This window comes from Nilaparvata lugens, chromosome X (assembly GCF_014356525.2).
Source record: "Nilaparvata lugens isolate BPH chromosome X, ASM1435652v1, whole genome shotgun sequence".
Classification (NCBI taxonomy): Eukaryota; Metazoa; Arthropoda; class Insecta; order Hemiptera; family Delphacidae; genus Nilaparvata; species Nilaparvata lugens.
In genome coordinates this window covers 63,684,383-63,702,383 of record NC_052518.1, presented here as the reverse complement: position 1 = coordinate 63,702,383, position 18,001 = coordinate 63,684,383, and the positions used below count along the sequence as shown (strand labels likewise).

Sequence of the window (18,001 nt, the reverse complement as noted above, 5' to 3'; positions counted from 1 at the left end):
AATAAAGTGTTTTGATAGAATGAAGAAAAAAATGGCGGCTGAGAATTGTTTGTACAGTCACTGTCAAAAGTTGAAATATTCTGGCAAACTGTCAACATCGCAAAGCTAGAGAGAGATAGCGCTAGCTGTTTTGTTGTATGATAGAAAATGACAGCAACAGTATTGTCAATCTTACACTTCCATTATAACGTGGACCTCACTATAGTATTGATGGTAGGTTCGGATCACTTTAATGATCCGGATCAATTGATCTCATTCACTGCCACGAGCCAATCAGAAGACCAGGATTGGAACTTCCCAAGATCACGTGATTTGTAGAGTATTTGCGCCATGTAAAAAGCATTGGCTGGATAGTGGATAGGCGTTTTATTGACAGTTTCCATTCTGTACCTATTCTGTGTCATGGCTGCCCTTAGTTCACCGTTAGAACACATCATTTAGAATATAGAGCGCTGAAAGCACACACACAGCCGCTCTATATTTTAGCTCGTTGCGACCAACGAGCTAAAATATAGTAGACTATAGAGTGGCTGAGTGGCTACCATTCCTGTTACGAATTAAACATGGGCAGCCATGACAGTGAGAGACAAGAAGTGGCGGAAAATTTGAATAGCCATATTGATATAATAGGAACTTGCATAAAAAAAAGACGCAAATCAGTTATATTTAATAAATACTACATTGAATTTTTATCGAGCATTTTAAATATATGTATTACTGTTGTTTTGCATCCATAAAATTAACTGTTTGAAATGCTTTACTTGAAGCCTTGGTGAAATTAATGTAGCCCAAGTTACAGTGTTAATACTGCTTAGCCATACAAATGCTCTAGTAAGTTGAAATGCCATACCATAACTGCAAAATTATTATTTTAGAGATTGTATTATTTTTTATGTTATTTTGAGTAAGGAATTCAAAAAACTAGTTTATGAAGACGTTTCTTTGATATCAGCTTACGGTACTTATCCACATAACTCTAAGTTCATAACAAGAAGGCAAAATATGATAGTCAAAAAAATAACAAACTAAGGCCGGTATTAGACCTGTGGGTAGATGACACAAGCTGATAAGTCATGATTTGTAAACTTTTCAGGAGAGCAATTTGAAAGTTTGGCATAGCTGCAAAAATTATCTATAATATTTTTTCTTACCCATTTTACACCAATATAATCAGCTGATCTTTGACTATTTAAATATGAAATATCAAGGAATAAAACATTTATTTAAATTAACTATTGATAATTTTTGCAAGTGATGTCAGAAATATCATGTTTTGCCATCTGCCAAATGTTTCAAATCACAATGTAACAGTATAGGAAATATCTCAAAAATCGATTATTTAGAAATTTGAATATATTTTTAACAATTTATTGATATTATTCACAAGTAATTATCAAGTTAATCAAACTTGAACCGTTTGCAAAGTTGTATGGGTTATGTAGCTATCAATGTAGGTTGATAATTTTCAGATTTTATAATAGCCTACCAGTAAATACACTTATCAAATTTTGTCATCTTTTGATAATTGGATTATAATACAGACTGGTAGAAGAGTGTTGAGATATATGTACTTATCAATATTTATCAACTTAGGTATTGGAAGAAAATGCTCTATCAGGCTTGAGCAAGGCCTATATTCCAGCTATTTGAAGAGTTAGGCTACAACATATTTAGTTATACCATCTTATATAGATCTAATTTTTCTGAACACAACCATATGCATAACTCAATATGGTCAAAAATGTGACTTATCAACTTGTGTCATCTACCCACAGACAGTAACATTTCTGTCATAATTTATGCAGATCATATGAAATAAGTTGTACGAAATCATATTTTTTCATATCATAGAACTATTACCGTCTAATACCAGCCTAACATCAAACAAAACCGGCCTAACATATTATTATCATATATTATGATCATGTTGGGCTGGTTTTGTTTGATGTTAGGCCGGTAATAGTTCTATGATATGAAAAAATATGATTTCGTACAACTTATTTATTTCATATGATCTGCATAATATGACAGAAATATTACCATCTAATACCGGCCTTGGTTTGTTATATTTTTGATGTAATATGAGCTGATGTCTATAGTTCATCATATCATAAATATCATAATGATAATATTTAGTCATAGAATTAATTTAACTCACAAAAACACACCTATTCCTGCAGTAGCAAACTGGCAATAGAGGCTCTTCTCGCCACTCTCTGTCATGGCTGCCCTTAGTTGGCCGTGTAACACATTGAGAGCGCTGAAAGCACACCAACTATATTTTAGCTCGTTGGTTGTGACACAGTACACATATTCCAAGACCATCTTGTCTACATATTCCAAGAGTATTGCAGATGGTCTTGCATATTCTGTCTCTGTGGTTGCGAGACGTGCATAACCAACTATGATCACAGTATACATATAGTATGGAAACTTGGCTAGTAAATATCTGCTAAAATCCGCCATCTTGTTAGGAAGCGCCGCATTGTAATATAGTGAGGTCCACGTTATAATGACAGTATTTGATTAACTTTGGTTTTGCTATCCTTGTCTATCATTTGACTAAGCCGGTGGTAATATCCTTTTCTAGGTCCACAACAATGACAATTATGTTTTTGACAGAAATATTATTGATTAATGCAGAAAATCAGCATGGCTATTCTTCTATCGTTATCATTATGGAAATATTTACAACAGTAATAATATGAATAATATCCTGATACATGAGAATAAGGTTATGATCACATTGAATGGGTATGTGCAAATTTACATCGAATCATGCATGACCCGAAAAACAAAATTTGAAAAGTGCTATTGAAACACATTGTTCACACTGAATGCAACCAAGTGCACACTTTCAGTGTGAGTGTTCCTTTTGCTCTTTTCAGATATTATACATTTATCTTCTGCATGCTTGGTTATGCATAATTAAGAATAAAATACTTTATTCTTCATCCACTACCATTATAAGGTGGACCACACAATATTACAATGTGGAGCTTCCTAACAAGATGGCGGATTTTTGCAACATCCGCCATCTTGTTAGGAAGCGCTGCATTGTAATAGTATTGATGGTAGCATTGCTTACGCCTTTGCATGTTAGAAGAGACCATCATGAATATTAATATAATTTGTGCAAGAGCGCGCTTAATTATGCATAACCAAGCATGCAGAAGAGAAATGTACAATATCTGAAAAGAGCAAAAGGAACACTCACACTGAAAGTGTGCACTTGGTTGCATTCAGTGTGAACAACGTGTTTCAATAGCACTTTTCAAATTTTGTTTTTCGAGTCATGCATGATTCGACGTAAATTTGCACATACCCATTCAATGTGATCATACCCTTATACTCATGTATCAGGATATTATTCATATTATTACTGTTGTGACCAAGAATGAATCTTTCAAGTAGTATCCTACCAGAGCGTCAATAGACATTGGTTCATTAGCACTATTGAAGAATATACATAGATTTTTCATGATATGACATGGTCTTATATATGATATAGATAAAAAAAACTCTGATATCTCACTCTGCAACAAATTATTATTTACTCTGTATTGATCAGCTATAACCCATAAAGAACACTTTACTTACTTACCGGTACTTACTTCCAATGAGTGAGATGTATTACTCATGGTCTTGGATCGGGGAATCGTCAAATTTTCAAATTGTGTCAAACTCTCTTTGTTAACCCTCCATCAGGCGCACCTATGGCCGAACCGAAATCGGGCGCACCCGGCCTGAGAGGCCACCTTCATATTCTAACCACCACTTCACACTAGATCAATTATAATTCAAAATACTAATAGGGTAATGATTGGTAGGATCTATTCTAAGTAATTATACCAAACATATTACAAAAAATTGATTTTCTGAACACTACTAGTATGGTTAAACTTAAAAATGAAAATTATCAATTGTAAAAGAAAAAAAATATTTTTTTAAAGAAATTTAGGCTATTTGTTGAGATTATTGGAACTGATCTTCAATAATCAGTCATTGTGATGTTGAGGCTCCCAAATTAGTTGCAGTCAAACAGGTTTGGCACAGTGGCCTAATTTGTCATCCTAATCTGTCATTTTTTCTAATTTGTCATTCTTCTGAATCCTGTTTCAGTCACACATACTCCACACTTTCTTCTTTTGGGAGGTATTGTTGGTCATTTAATGTTTCAAGTTCATTGGGCAAAAACCTTTTCAAGCGAGTTTGCAATTGAATTAGCATTTCACTTGTATTGGGACTTCGCCGGGCTAATTGTCCCATCACAAGCTGATGAGACAAAGTTTTTAGATATATTCTCCTTTTCTGAGGTTCAAGTTGATTTCCAATCGAGATCACTTGTGCATTGATGCAAAACATTCAACATTCAGGTAGGCATAAAAAATAAACATTGGCCAGCATGTTGTGTTTATGACATAATCAGGCGCATGTGGTCTGTGAAGCCATGTTGAAATAACATGAACTATGCAAAAGTTGGCGACTGGCTGAGGCTGGCATGTTGTGAGGTTCATAGATTTAGACGAAAAAATGGAGTGGTGGGGCGCTCGGTCGCCCATATGAAGTGAAGAGGGAAATTATATAGTTTGTTGGCCTCTGAGGCCAGCTGCACCCGACAGAGGGTTAAGAGTAGAAACAGATTAGATAAAAATGATTTATGCAAGTTACTGGATCAGGCTGAATTTCTGTTTTAATACTAAAGATAACCTACACTGCAAAAGTTCTCTATTTCAAGCCATTCTTGTTATGATTTGAGAAGAATTCTTATTCCAATAGTGACTTATATAATAAAATGAGTGATAGCCTACCAATTTACCTTTTCAAAAAAATTATGTTTAATCTAAAAATTCCTTGAATCTAATAAAGCTATAAATATTAGCATACTACAAAAGCCGTGTTTGCTATTCCTCTCTTAGAAATTGAGCAATACTGTAATCAAAATTGAAAAAACAATAGGTAGGCCTAATTCAAAGCTCAAGCAACTTAACTTTACACTATATTTTTTGACAATAATTGAAATATGTGTTTGAATTTGAAAAAGCTAATTTAAAACAAGGGTAACCTACAAATTGGTTAACCAATAACTAAGAATATTATGAGAACTTAATGATCACTACCCTTGAAATTCATGATGAAGGATAAAAATTGTATTGGTAAAATAAAATAACAACCCTTTATTCGAAAAAGTAGTTATCAGTTGAATTATTAACGTTTATTCATGAAAAATTCCATTCGACATAGGGATTTCAATGTAAACAGGGGTTGAAGTGTATGCTTTTGAACAGCTGATCGGCTGTAGGTACTGGCCATGAGTATTGAGTAGGTCATGATGGTAGGTTCAGATCACTTTAATGATCCGGATCAATTGATCTTGTCACTGCCAGGAGACAATCAGAAGACCAGGATTGGAACTTCCCAAGGTCATGTGACATGTCTTGTACTTGCGTCATGTGAAAAGCATTGGTTGGATAGGCGTTTGATTACAAGTTTCCATTCTCTTCCATTCTGGAACTTGAAATCAAACTTGTAATCAAACGCCCATCTAACCAATGCTTTTTACATGACACAAATACTAGACACATCATGTGACCTTGGGAAGTTTCAATCCTGGTCTTCTGATTGGCTTGTGGCAGTGAACGAGATCAATTGATCTGGATCATTAATGTGATCCGAACCTACCATCAATACTATTACAATGCGGCGCTTCCTAACTAGATGGCGGATTTTGGCGTCAGGATACTAGCAAAGTTTCCATACTGTATGTATACTGTGCCTATTCTGTAGTGCCACTACTACCAACTGCAGACAGGCAGTGATGCACAGATGTTTCATGTAATTTAGGCCTATAGTGAGGTCCACGTTATAATGACAGTATTCGATCAACTTTGGTTTTGCTATCCTTGTCTATCATTCAACAAAGTCGGTGGTACTATCCTTTTCCAGGTCCCACACGATGCCAATTATGTTTTTGACAGAGTAGAAATATAATTAATTAATGCAGAGAATTGGCATCACTATTCTTCTATATTTAGCCATTATAACGTGGACCTCACTATAGTATCGATGGTAGGTTCGGATCACTTTAATGATCCGGATCAATTGATCTCATTCACTGCCACGAGCCAATCAGAAGACCTGGATTGGAACTCCCCAAGGTCACGTGACTTGTTCAGTATTGGCACAAACCACTCTCTGTCTCAGACAGCACCGTATTGCGCATGCGTTAGCAACGGGTTTTTCCCGTTTCATTCAGTCAGTTCTTTGAATGTAACGTTCTTTGTGATGATGGTTACCGAGCACTGTAACTGGAGCCAATCGTCATTCTATTTTTTGATGAAGATATTATTATCCAATGATGATTTATCATTAAATTCAATATAATGATCAATATATTATCATTTTATTCAATAAAAGAAAGAGTACTTTTGAAAAATATAATTTATTAAATATAACAGTTGTTATTTAACCAATGTTAAAAAACACTAGAACTAAGTCAGCATATTTTCATTTCAAAACAAAAACCGAACCCTCCACCTCCCCTTTTATATTTAAAACATCAATAAACATAACTATTTGAAAAACCTTATCCCTTCCAGCATATTGCAATTTCAAAGCAAAATCCTAACCTATCTTTCCACCTTTGAAATATCAAAAAGCATAATTCTACCTGGACCCTAGCCCTTTCTAACATATTGCAATTTTAAAGCAAAAACCTAACCTAACCTTATGGAACATTATTGAATATAATCCAAAAAAACCTAACCACTAACCCCTAACCCCTTCACATTTAATAATTTAGATTTCAAAGCAAAATCCTAACCCCCCAACCTATCCTTTCACATTTGAAACATCAAAAAACATAACTCTAACTGCATCCTAGCCCCTTCTAGCATATTGCAATTTCAAAGCGAAAACCTAACCCATCCTAATAACACATTATTAAATATAACCTAAATTAAACCTAACCTCTAAACCTTTCACATTTAATACTTTAGATTTATTCGTCATCTTTAGAACAGAACATAAACATGTGGTTCATTTCATGAACATGTTCACAAACATGTGGTTCAAAGCAAAATCCTAACCCCCTAACCTATCCTTTTACCTTTGAAACATCAAAAAACATAACTCTACCTAGACCCTAGCCCCTTCTAGCATATTGTAATTTTAAAGCAAAAACCTAACCTATCCCAATAAAACATTATCAAATATAACCTAAATAAAACCTAACCCCTAACTCTTTCACATTTGTTGAACGATAGACAAGGATATCAGCACCATTGCAAATCGTACACTACCATTATAACGTGGACCTCACTATAGATACTCAGAGAACACTTTTAATAACTATGTTATTAAAATAATAATATCTTTCAATAACTAACACTATGTTATAACTGTGACTGTTGCTGCTCGTTACTCTGTTTCTGAGACAAAGAGAAGCTGCTGTATTGGCATCATGTAAAAAACATTCGTTAGATAGACGTTTGATTGGGTCGAATTACAAGTTTCCATTCTGTACCTATTCTGTGCTATGATGACCTAACCCAACCTTTTAATTTCAGTCTTCACAAAAGCGAGAAAGCGACGCATGCTTGCCTTTTTTTCAGGTACGGTAACTAAAATTACTTCAACTATTTTTTGGTAATAATTGTGAGTAATAATATTCTCATACTGCAAAATTCTGTCAAGTACTTTCAGAATATCCAAGGATGTCAGTTTAGTTTTTCTTCAAGAGAACCTGCGAATCGTGATATCTTGTTGGAATTTGAAGGGGCGTTTAAATTAGTCAAGTTTCGTCTAAAATGAATGTGTTTTGCAAACTTTGTTGAGGTTACAAGAACAGAACTTGAATCTTCTATAATTATACCAATGCAGGCTTATTAATTCAACTAGAACATGTAGCCTAGTTTGAAAATGTTTGACTTATTTTTAAAATTTGTTGACAGGTAAGTTAGGCCTATAATGGCACTGGACCTAGTATTACGCCGACTTATAGATTCAACTTGAATCTTGAAGGTACAATCTAACCTACAAATGAAAAAAGAGATAAAAACAGTTTTCAGTTATGTACAGGCCCCGGCCCGGGTCTAGGTGGCTGGCGCCCTGAGCAAATGGACTAGGCTACTGGCACTCTCTATTACTATAATGTAAATGCAAACAATCTATGTTACTTATATCTCATGAAGTATGAATAACAAGAAAATACGTCTCCCATACACAAAACTGTAGATAATTCCCTACATAATTCACACTTCCAGCAAATACTACAACTTAAATTTATATTTTTAAGATCCTACTTTGTAGGCCTACACAGCATTTTTAATGACAAATATTTTTTCTAGCCTTCAATTTGGCAAACTTGTTTAATATATCAGAAAAATCTGTGTTTAGGGTTAGGTCTTTTTTACAACACAGTAACATGAGACAATTTAAATTGCTAACTTGAAAACTCCTTTCTCTGTAGAGCAGTTGGTGACAGGTAAGGTGAGAAAAATTCCAACAGCTTCTTCAAGATTTGGGAAAGTACTTTTCAATTCCTTTATTATGTATTCATAGACTTCATGGACTCCACTGAATTCTTTCTATTCCACATACATTTTGAAGTGCAGACACTTAGTTGTGAATTCTTTTCCAATGTTATTAGGATAGGAGACATCTGGCATCAAGTTTGTTTGCAGCTTGTGATAACCCTCTTTCTGCGATTCTTTTTGGACAAAATTATTTAGTAGAGTATTCCAAATTTATCAACGTTCTTAGGCTAATTTTCACCGTGATAAGTTACATTTCAAAGGCTCCGATGTAAACTTGAGTTTTGAACCTTGTCCCTCCATCAAGATGAGCTTCATTTTCATTACCAAATATGTTTTTATAGTTTTTATCCTTCAGTACCCAGGCGATTCAACTTGTATAAATTTCATAACTATCCATTATTGTCTAATTCATATTTCCTGTCGTTTAAATAGCTTCCCAAGTTCTAAAACTGTGTTTTACCTACTGCTATGTTGAGGGACTATGAGGGTATCACGGTTCCACTTTGAATACTTTTCCTGACCAAGGTCTGAGCAACAAGGTCTTGTTGCTGACTATCAAGTCTTTCCAATAAATGTCATTCCACAAACATTAATTGATTGCTGTGTTACCAGCTAATATTATTATTCAACATATCATATGAAAAAGAATGCTTGATATTAAATAATCATTATTATGTTTCTTACTACTGTATTTTGATTTTACATTACTGGTAGCCTGTATTATATTTACTTATTCTGTTCTTTATATTTTTTGAAAATTTGGTGTTTTCAAATTTGGGATTAATATAGTGGTGCCATCTACAAGTAAGATTGATCTTCTATCTTTCTGAAGTTGATTTGGGAAGTCGTTCATGTATACCAAGAATAATAGTGGTCCCAGACAGAATAGATTCTTGAGATACACCTAGTCACTGTTCAGAGAGAATATTTATAAGTGATGGTCAATTTCCACATATTGCCTTCTATCTGTAAGATAATCTTAAATCTACTGTAGTGCCTTACCCTCTATTCTCAGTTGTATCTTATTTTTTGGGTGTTCCAATCCAGGGTGTCGAATGCATTTTGTAGGTCAATAAAAAATCCTGAGATTGTTTCTTCGTTATCTACATTATATTGATGTCATTGCAGAGCTCTCATTTAGTTGTACCTGTGCCATGGCCTCTCCTAAATCCGTGTTGCCTCACTGACAATAATTTGTTGCTCTCCAGATGTGTGATTAGTTGATTGTATACAGCCTACTCTAATATTTTAGACGGGGCGATGTCAGGATACACCACCGTCAAAGTCAGACACATCCATCCTAGCACTGAAAATCAGTCTTGTTTTGGCGGTGGCAACTTTTGTCGTTCTTGTGCTGAAAAAGAAGTGTCTTGTTTTGGCGGGGCGAGTCCGTGACTAATTTCTCTACCTGGAAAACAGTCTCTGGTTGTCGCTATCAGCTTTTGACGCTTATGTGAGTTAAGCTGACAGAATAGCTTGGAAGTAAACTGGTTTCAATTTTGGAGAAGACTGTACTTTCTTTGAAATATTCTTTTTAGAACTTAGTGTGACTGTAGAAGTGTGGACAATACTCCTGCGTGACATTGTCTCTTATCTCAACCTTATTTAGTTCTATTGCTTCCTCTCTCATTCTCTCTCTCTCTCTCTCTCTCTCTCTCTCTCTCTAACTCTCTCTCTTACCCGGTTGTGTGCTAATGCTCTCCTTTCTTCAAAACCCCTCAGGGTTTTGTTATTATTTCATACAATGCTTCACACATAATTATCTACAACCTATCTTGAATTTGACTTTCCCATGCCTAGATTTGTAAATTTCTTTGTGTCAATAATATTCATTACTATCAACTCTTGCTTGTAATATTGTGAATTCCCCCATTCCACCGAGTAGGATTGTATAATATAGTTGATGTAGCATCGTACTGGAGGGTTGATGGTTGAATGTGAGAGAGGGCCGGCCGAACAAAAAAAAAACTAAAACTGCAATAAATTCAATTAAATCCTCACTTCTTCACTTTCTCACTATAGGCCTATATCCCTCAGAACCACACTCTCTTGTGAAATACACAATCCCCTACACTGAAATAATTTGACTCCTTCAAGTTATGTGCTCCAAACTTGATAATACCGCCCGTTGTTCTCTCAATAATATTTGTTGAACGAGCGTTAGCAAGTTCTTACTTTTTACTCAAGTTCAAAGTTGTTGCCAGTCTGTGGGTTTGCTTGTTTGTTTGAATGCACTACAATAACTTTAGAAAGAGTTGTTCGATCAGCTTTAAATTTTGAACACGCACTCTTCGAACCTTTTTACAGGTCAAGTTCGTTGAACAACAAAATATTTTACTCACTTCTTCGTCCTTTTTCAGGATATAAAAGTAACATTGAAAGTACTGCATGAGACAAAATAACTTGCTCCTGTGTGTCTGCCTGACTATTATCCTTCAGTAGCATACGCGTAATATTAATGATACAAATTGTGATGGCAGTTGCTATGTCGTTGGTATTATTGATTTAACAAAATTTGAATTCTGATTCTGAATCATTTAACCATACGGAGAAACCTATGAAGTCCTATGGATTCACGAAGGCCTACAGCGTAATATTAATAGGAAAACAACTTAATGTTCCTTTTCCAAAGATAATATAACAGTGGGCTCCACTGGGATTTTATTCAAATTGAAAAAATTCTATAGGAAGCTTCAAAATAATTTTGGTCTGCCATCTTCGTTCCGCCACATTGAATCAAAAATTTTCTATCGGAAGGTTTTAATAGAAGATTCGAATAATAAAGAATTTCAAGAGACAATGAATGGTGGAAATCGCTCATAAATATATCAAACCGTTTCAAAGATATTCACATTTTAGTGTTGAAGTTTTTGGATATCTGTGATACAGAAATATTGCTCGCCTAGAACAGGATAGATTATTCATCACATATTCTTATCATTATCGTTCCCTAGCGACCTATTTTAAGCGTTTATATAGTAGCTGCTGAGAGAGATTTATGTGATAGATATACCTGAATAATACTATTAAATACTATATTCGACTAAACAACGAGTGACCCAAATGAAGCGATTCAAATATAAAAAAAAGAAAAATGGGAATGCGAAATATATTATAATATTTGGAACTCCATAACTTATCATTTAATTAAGAGACATTTATAGGATTAATAATTTATTGAAAAACACTAATAATTTAGCAATATTGCACTAATAGTTTTAATTTTAGATGACTCTCTCCTGGATTATTGAGTTAGTGTTGGATATTCCTCAGTGATTGCTGCATCATCTGAGAAAACTCCGTAAAAGTGATCTCTGTTCGAAATTAACAGAATGCTCAAGTATAGACATTTAGAAGAAAACAAACATTTCATTTAATGTTCATTGAAATCGACCACATCAGTATTATTTACACGTGAATTACCGGTAGTGTATTGTTAATGTATTAAGATTTGAGAAGATAATATGAGCATCTTATTGGTTTTTCTCTCAATGATTGAAATGAATGGCTTAATTGCTTTTATATAATCATGAAAATATCACAGTTTATTACATTCCAGTACAATTATCTTGTTTCACAATCCATTTCTAAGTAGAGCCCATAAGTATCGTAATCTTGCCATACAATTACCAAGTTGATTTCATTCTACTTCAGTGGTGCCATTTCACCAAACTGCTAAAGGGGGGGGGGTAGAAACCAAGGGGTATTGGGGGGGGGGGGAGGAATATACCCCCAAAGGATAGAGGGACCTGGGTTTTTCCCCATAAATGTTACATTAGAAGATGGTATTATATGCTTCATTTTTTCCAATTTTATACAAATGTGGTTGAAGTATCAATACAAACATATACATTATTAGTTATTGAATTCAATCATGGAATATTTATTAGAAATATGGGTCTACAGAGAGGCCCTAGAGTAGGTATACACTGAAACAGATTTCTTAAAAATCATGGAAAAAGATAAATTTTTCTTTTACAATGACAATTTCAACAATTTCATTGTGGATCATATTCTAATTGGAAAATAACTTCCAGTTAGAAAGCTAAAGATACATCAAGCTGTTTCCTTAATTCTCAACAACTCTTTACATACATTTTTGATTGTCTGATTGTGCCCTTTCTTTTGCTTTCACTGTGACATCTTGCAACTTGTTAATTCTCACATTGAAATTTATTCAATAACTCACTTATTGTGCTCTGATCAATAAGTGTACCCATTCTGTATTCAAATTATACCACAGAGAAAAATATATTATTTGTTACTCTCTACCCATACTTTCAAGGCAATTTTGCTACATTTTTGATACTGTAGAAGGAATTATACTACTTCTGATAAAGAAAAGTATTAAATCATTATGAGACTCTGAGGATTCGTGTAGATAGACCCGCATTTTCATTATTTATCTGATCCTTGAGGGGGGCCTAGGCCCCCTAGGCAGCTGATTATAAGTAAAAATTAATATTGATATTTTCATAATACAGTACACCTGAAGAATTGGCAAAGTTTATGGTAAGGGGTGAGGAGGTACTCAGCTCTTCCAACTAACATCGGATTAGTTTTGTGCAGTCTACTATAACAGACGTTCCCATATGGATGTTACTATAGACGTATTTATCATCGTATTCAATTTCTGTTTGTTAGTTTGTTTGTATGTCTGATGGAAATCGAAAACGGCTCTAAAGACTTTGATTGAGTTTGAAATATAGTATATAGTTTGAAATATAGAGTTTGTGATACGAGAATCATCATTTGGATTAGGACTCATGTTTAGGATAACTCACTGATGGAACCTAAAAATGATTAGGTACGGTAATAATATTCATCAACCGAGTAGCAGCTGACTGAGAGAGTTTTCCGTCGTCAGTTAAAAACAGTTGATCAAGAGAGTTTTTCATCGTCAGTTGAAAACAGCTGATCGAAAGAGTTTGCCATTGTCAGTTGAAATCGAGACAGATGTGTTGAGTCACCAAGTTTGTTGACGTCATTTTTTTGAAGTTATTGCATGATTCGAGAAAATGGTGCAGAGAGCAGCCGAGTGACAGCAACGCAACGCAAATTTGAATTTAAAACATAATGATTGCGGTAATATTAATCAGGTAAATGCTAAAGTAGTCAGTTTTAATATACCTGAGTAATTGAATTATAGCAATTCATTCACTTCTAAATTTCCATCTCTATGTCTTTGTACTTTCAACTCTGTTTCTTTGATATTGTTATCTTCATAGACGTGAAGTAGATAGATAAGGGTGGGTATCTTCCATGAGTAAAATGAAATGTCTATTTCCGACTTCTGCAGTTGAATACTTGTAGCTAGTAGTTCTGTGAACAGTAGACCTCGTACAGCATTTATAAACAGATCTCATTGTCAATATGTCACTTCAATTAGCCCTTCGGACATCGGAAATACATCCAATGACTGATTGCCGTGTATTGACGATGACAATATTACCTGTTATAAATAAAACCGAGAGCATTGCCAAGCTGTAATCATCAAAAGCTAATTTACAAACATGCCAACATACATATACAGACAAAAGCAAATCCCGTCGTTGAAACGTAGAAAAATCAATCATCAAAATATTATCATGAAAAAATAACATTTTCCCGCTATTTTGGGAAATGATAACTGTATATCTTCCAGTATTGAAAATGACATTCAAAATGAAAAACAATACTGAATAATTTTATTATATTCAAAATTCTCAATGTTCGAGTAATTAACCCTCCAGTAGGCCTAGACTACATTCAACACAGTAGAACCTATATAATTTGAAGCTTACGGGACCAAGCATTTAATACGAATTTTGGAGGGTGACGAATTATATATCAAGCTCTGCAATATCGAGGCTGATAAAACAAAATACGAGAAAATTATATCATTGATACTGATCCCATCTTTGCCCATAATTAATTCATAATATAGCCTCTATGAATGAATATTAGAAAATATTGTTAAATATTAATTTGACATACTTGTAAAAGATTTCAGAGATCAATACAACTGTTCAAGAGCGAGTTCTTCAACCAAGGGTGTCTCTAGTTATATTATTATATGTGAATCCATAGAACTTTAAAGTTCACTCCGTATGGGTAAATAATTAACAATCAGAATTCAAAATCCCTAAACTAATAATACCAATTACTATAACGTTAAAGGTATTGCTATCACAAGTTGTATTATCTAATACATATAGGCTATGTTGGAAACAAACAATACCTAGACAGGCAGACAGACATTAACGAAAGCGAGTTGATGTAAAATTTGTATATTAATCAGCTGAATTCGGGGCATTAAGGACAGTATATGTGATTATTCTTAAATAGCATTAGCTGTTATGAATAAATGGGTAAATTGTGGTAATTGCATGCAATTAATATTCCAGCTTACTAATGATAAATCACAACACCCTTTTTTCCAATTCACTTCATCAGTTGATGTGATTTTCGGCCTCCTCATCACTGGAGTTATTAGTTACTGTAGCATAATTTTCGATGAACTCATTACTGGAGTTATCAGTTACTATGGCATATTAGTGTATTTATCTTTATGGGAATACTAATTACAGTGTTTTTGATGACAAAACTACGAATTATAGAGAAGTTTCAGTGTACTCACTAATCTTGACAATTGACCTATTAAGTGAAGTTATTTTTGTTTTGTGTCAAGAAATTTACTAATAGTTCTATTATTTAAGCTCCAAATAACTGCAGAAAAGAGAGACAACTGCACAAAATAGGAATGATATATAGGACTTATAAAATATATAGGACTGATAAATAGGAATTATACAGTTACAAGATAAGTCATCGACTGATATTACTACGAAGAGGGATAGAAAAGAGTGATAGGTTTCAGAAATAAATTGTCAATGGTCTTGTTAAGAATAGCCTACATGTGGGGATTCATCAAAACAATACCATTGTTTGAAAACCAGTCAGCTCTGCGTAGTACAGTCCGTCCAAGAAGTATAACCTGACTGTCTTGTTTTTGAAGTGTCAGAGATTTGATGTGTCTGACTTTGTCGTTTCTGTACGGATGTAAAAGTGTCCGGTTTTGGCGCCTAACGCACACGCCAATTCGAGACTCTTTCAAAACAGTCTTTCCCTGTCGCTGGCGTACGGTGTCGATGGATGAGATAGTCGCTGTCCACTCCTGTCAGGTTCTGGGTGTGTCGGAGGTCTAAGGTGGCGCGTACCCATTTTAGACGTTACAGGTAGATTGGCTATTGGTCTATAATTTTTCAAGCCTGTCTTGTTACCTCCTTCTAATTTAGGGTATAATTTGGCTATTTTTAGATTTTTTGGGAAGGTCGCTTGTTCAATAGATGATTTTATTATGTCCGACAATGGAATTCCTAATTCTTCATCACAGAATTTCAGAATTTTGCCTGATATAGTGTCGTGCTCAGCTGAGTTGTTGAACTTGAGCTTTTTTAGAAGTTGATCCGATCCCGTTTCAGACAGTCTTTCAAATTCACAGAGTATTGGGGCATCTATTATGTTTTGTGTGTTACTGTTTGTTACTTTCCTTGCCCAACTACCATAGGTAAGGAAAGTATTGCTTTCCAAAAAAAATTAAGTTACCCTAATTTCAAGTTTTCTATACGTTTCAAGGTCCACTGAGTCCAAAAACATGATTTTTGGGTGTTGGTCTGTGTGTGTGTGTGTGTGTGTGTGTGTGTGTGTGTGTGTGTGTGTGTGTGTGTGTGTGTATGCCTGTGAACACGATAAATCCATTCCTAATTAACCGATTGACTTGGAATTTTAAACTTAAGGTCCTTATACCATGAGGATCCGACAATAAGAAATTCAATTCAAGATGGCGGAAAAATGGCGGATAATTACTAAAAAAACCATGTTTTTCTCAAAAACGGCTCTAACGATTTTCTTCAAATTTATACCATGGATTCATAAGCCCTATCAACTGGCATGAGTCTCATTTCTGGGAAAATTTCAGGAGCTCCGTAATGTTCATGAGAAAAATGACGGATAATGACTAAAAAACCATGTTTTTCACGGTTTTCTCGAAAACGGCTTTAACGATTTTCTTCAAATTTATACCATGGATAGCCCTAAATTTATACTATTCATAAGCCCTATCAACTGGCATGAGCCTCATCTCTGGGAAAATTTCAGGAGCTCCGTAATATTCTTGTGAAAAATGGCGGATAATGACAAAAAAACCATGTTTTTCACGGTTTTCTCAAAAACGGCTCTAACGATTTTCTTCAAATTTATACCATAGATTCATAAGCCCTATCAACTGGCATGAGTCTCATTTCTGGAAAAATTGCAGGAGATCCGTAATATTCTTGAGAAAAATGACAGTTACTAAAAAACCATGTTTTTCACGATTTTCTCAAAAACGGCTCTAAGGATTTTTTTTCAAATTCATACCCTGTATAGTTATTTATCAGCTCTATCAACTGGCATGAGTCTTTTTCCTGGGAAGCTAATGGGGGTCCACCCCATCCTTGAGAAATGGACTTTGTAACCTCCTTCTCGTGCATGAGGTAGGTAGAGCAGTTTATAAAAAGAACACAGTCATAGTCAGGATATTTCATCTGTAGAACAGCTGTTTTGACGACTTTTAAAAAAATAATCGAATTTCACAATTTACACAAAGGAAAAAGTACTCTGAAAGCAATTATAATATACACATATACAGTAGTCTGATCGTAGTTTCAAATATGTTGCCGCCAATCGTCATTATGTTATTCCCCTAAATTATTCAATGAGCAAGGAAAGTTGTGTGAGTGTACCACACCAGATTTTTTACTTTCCTTTAAAAATACTTTTAAGGAAAGTATTGCTTTGCAAAAAAAATTAAGGTACCCTAATTTCAAGTTTTCTATATGTTTCAAGGTCCCCTGAGTCCAAAAACATGATTTTAGTGTGTGTGTGTGTGTGTGTGTGTGTGTGTGTGTGTGTGTGTGTGTGTGTGTGTGTGTGTGTCTGTGTGTCTGTGAATACGATAACTCCATTCCTAATCAACCGATTGCCTTGAAATTTTAAACTCAAGGTCCTTATACCATGAGGAATTGACAATAAGAAATTCAATAAAATTGAATTCAAAATGGCGGAAAAAATGGCGGATAATTACTAAAAAAACCATGTTTTTCACGGTTTTATCGAAAACGGCTCTAACGATTTTCTTCAAATTCATACCATGGATAGCTATTTATAAGCCCTATCAACTGTCATGAGTCTCATTTCTGGGAAAATTGCAGGAGCTTCGTAATATTCTTGAGAAAAATGGCGGATAATCACTAAAAAACTATGTTTTTCACGGTTTTCTCGAAAACAGCTCTAACGATTTCCTTCAAATTTACACCATGGATAGCTGGTAAGCCCTATCAACTGACATGAGTTTCAATTCTGGGAAAATTGCAGGAGCTCCGTAATATTCTTGAGAAAAATGGCTGATGATTACTAAAAAAACATATTTTTTTCACGATTTT

General features: G+C 34.5%; 1 protein-coding gene across 4 annotated transcripts in view; it reads left to right on the top strand.

The window, feature by feature from the left end:
* The first annotated feature begins 7,488 nt into the window (after positions 1 to 7,488).
* Positions 7,489 to 18,001, top strand: part of LOC111062039 — a 63,781-nt gene continuing 53,268 nt past the window's right edge. The window contains exon 1 of one of the 4 annotated variants that reach the window (XM_039441325.1): positions 7,489 to 7,613. Coding sequence is in view for 1 of the 4 variants with exons in the window: in XM_039441326.1 (XP_039297260.1) it covers positions 7,595 to 7,613 (19 nt within the window). In the remaining 3 variants the exon portion in view is untranslated. Of the gene's footprint in view, positions 7,614 to 7,686; positions 7,953 to 18,001 lie in introns of those variants that run through there. The other 3 variants (XM_039441324.1, XM_039441326.1, XM_039441323.1) reach the window with 3 other exon arrangements.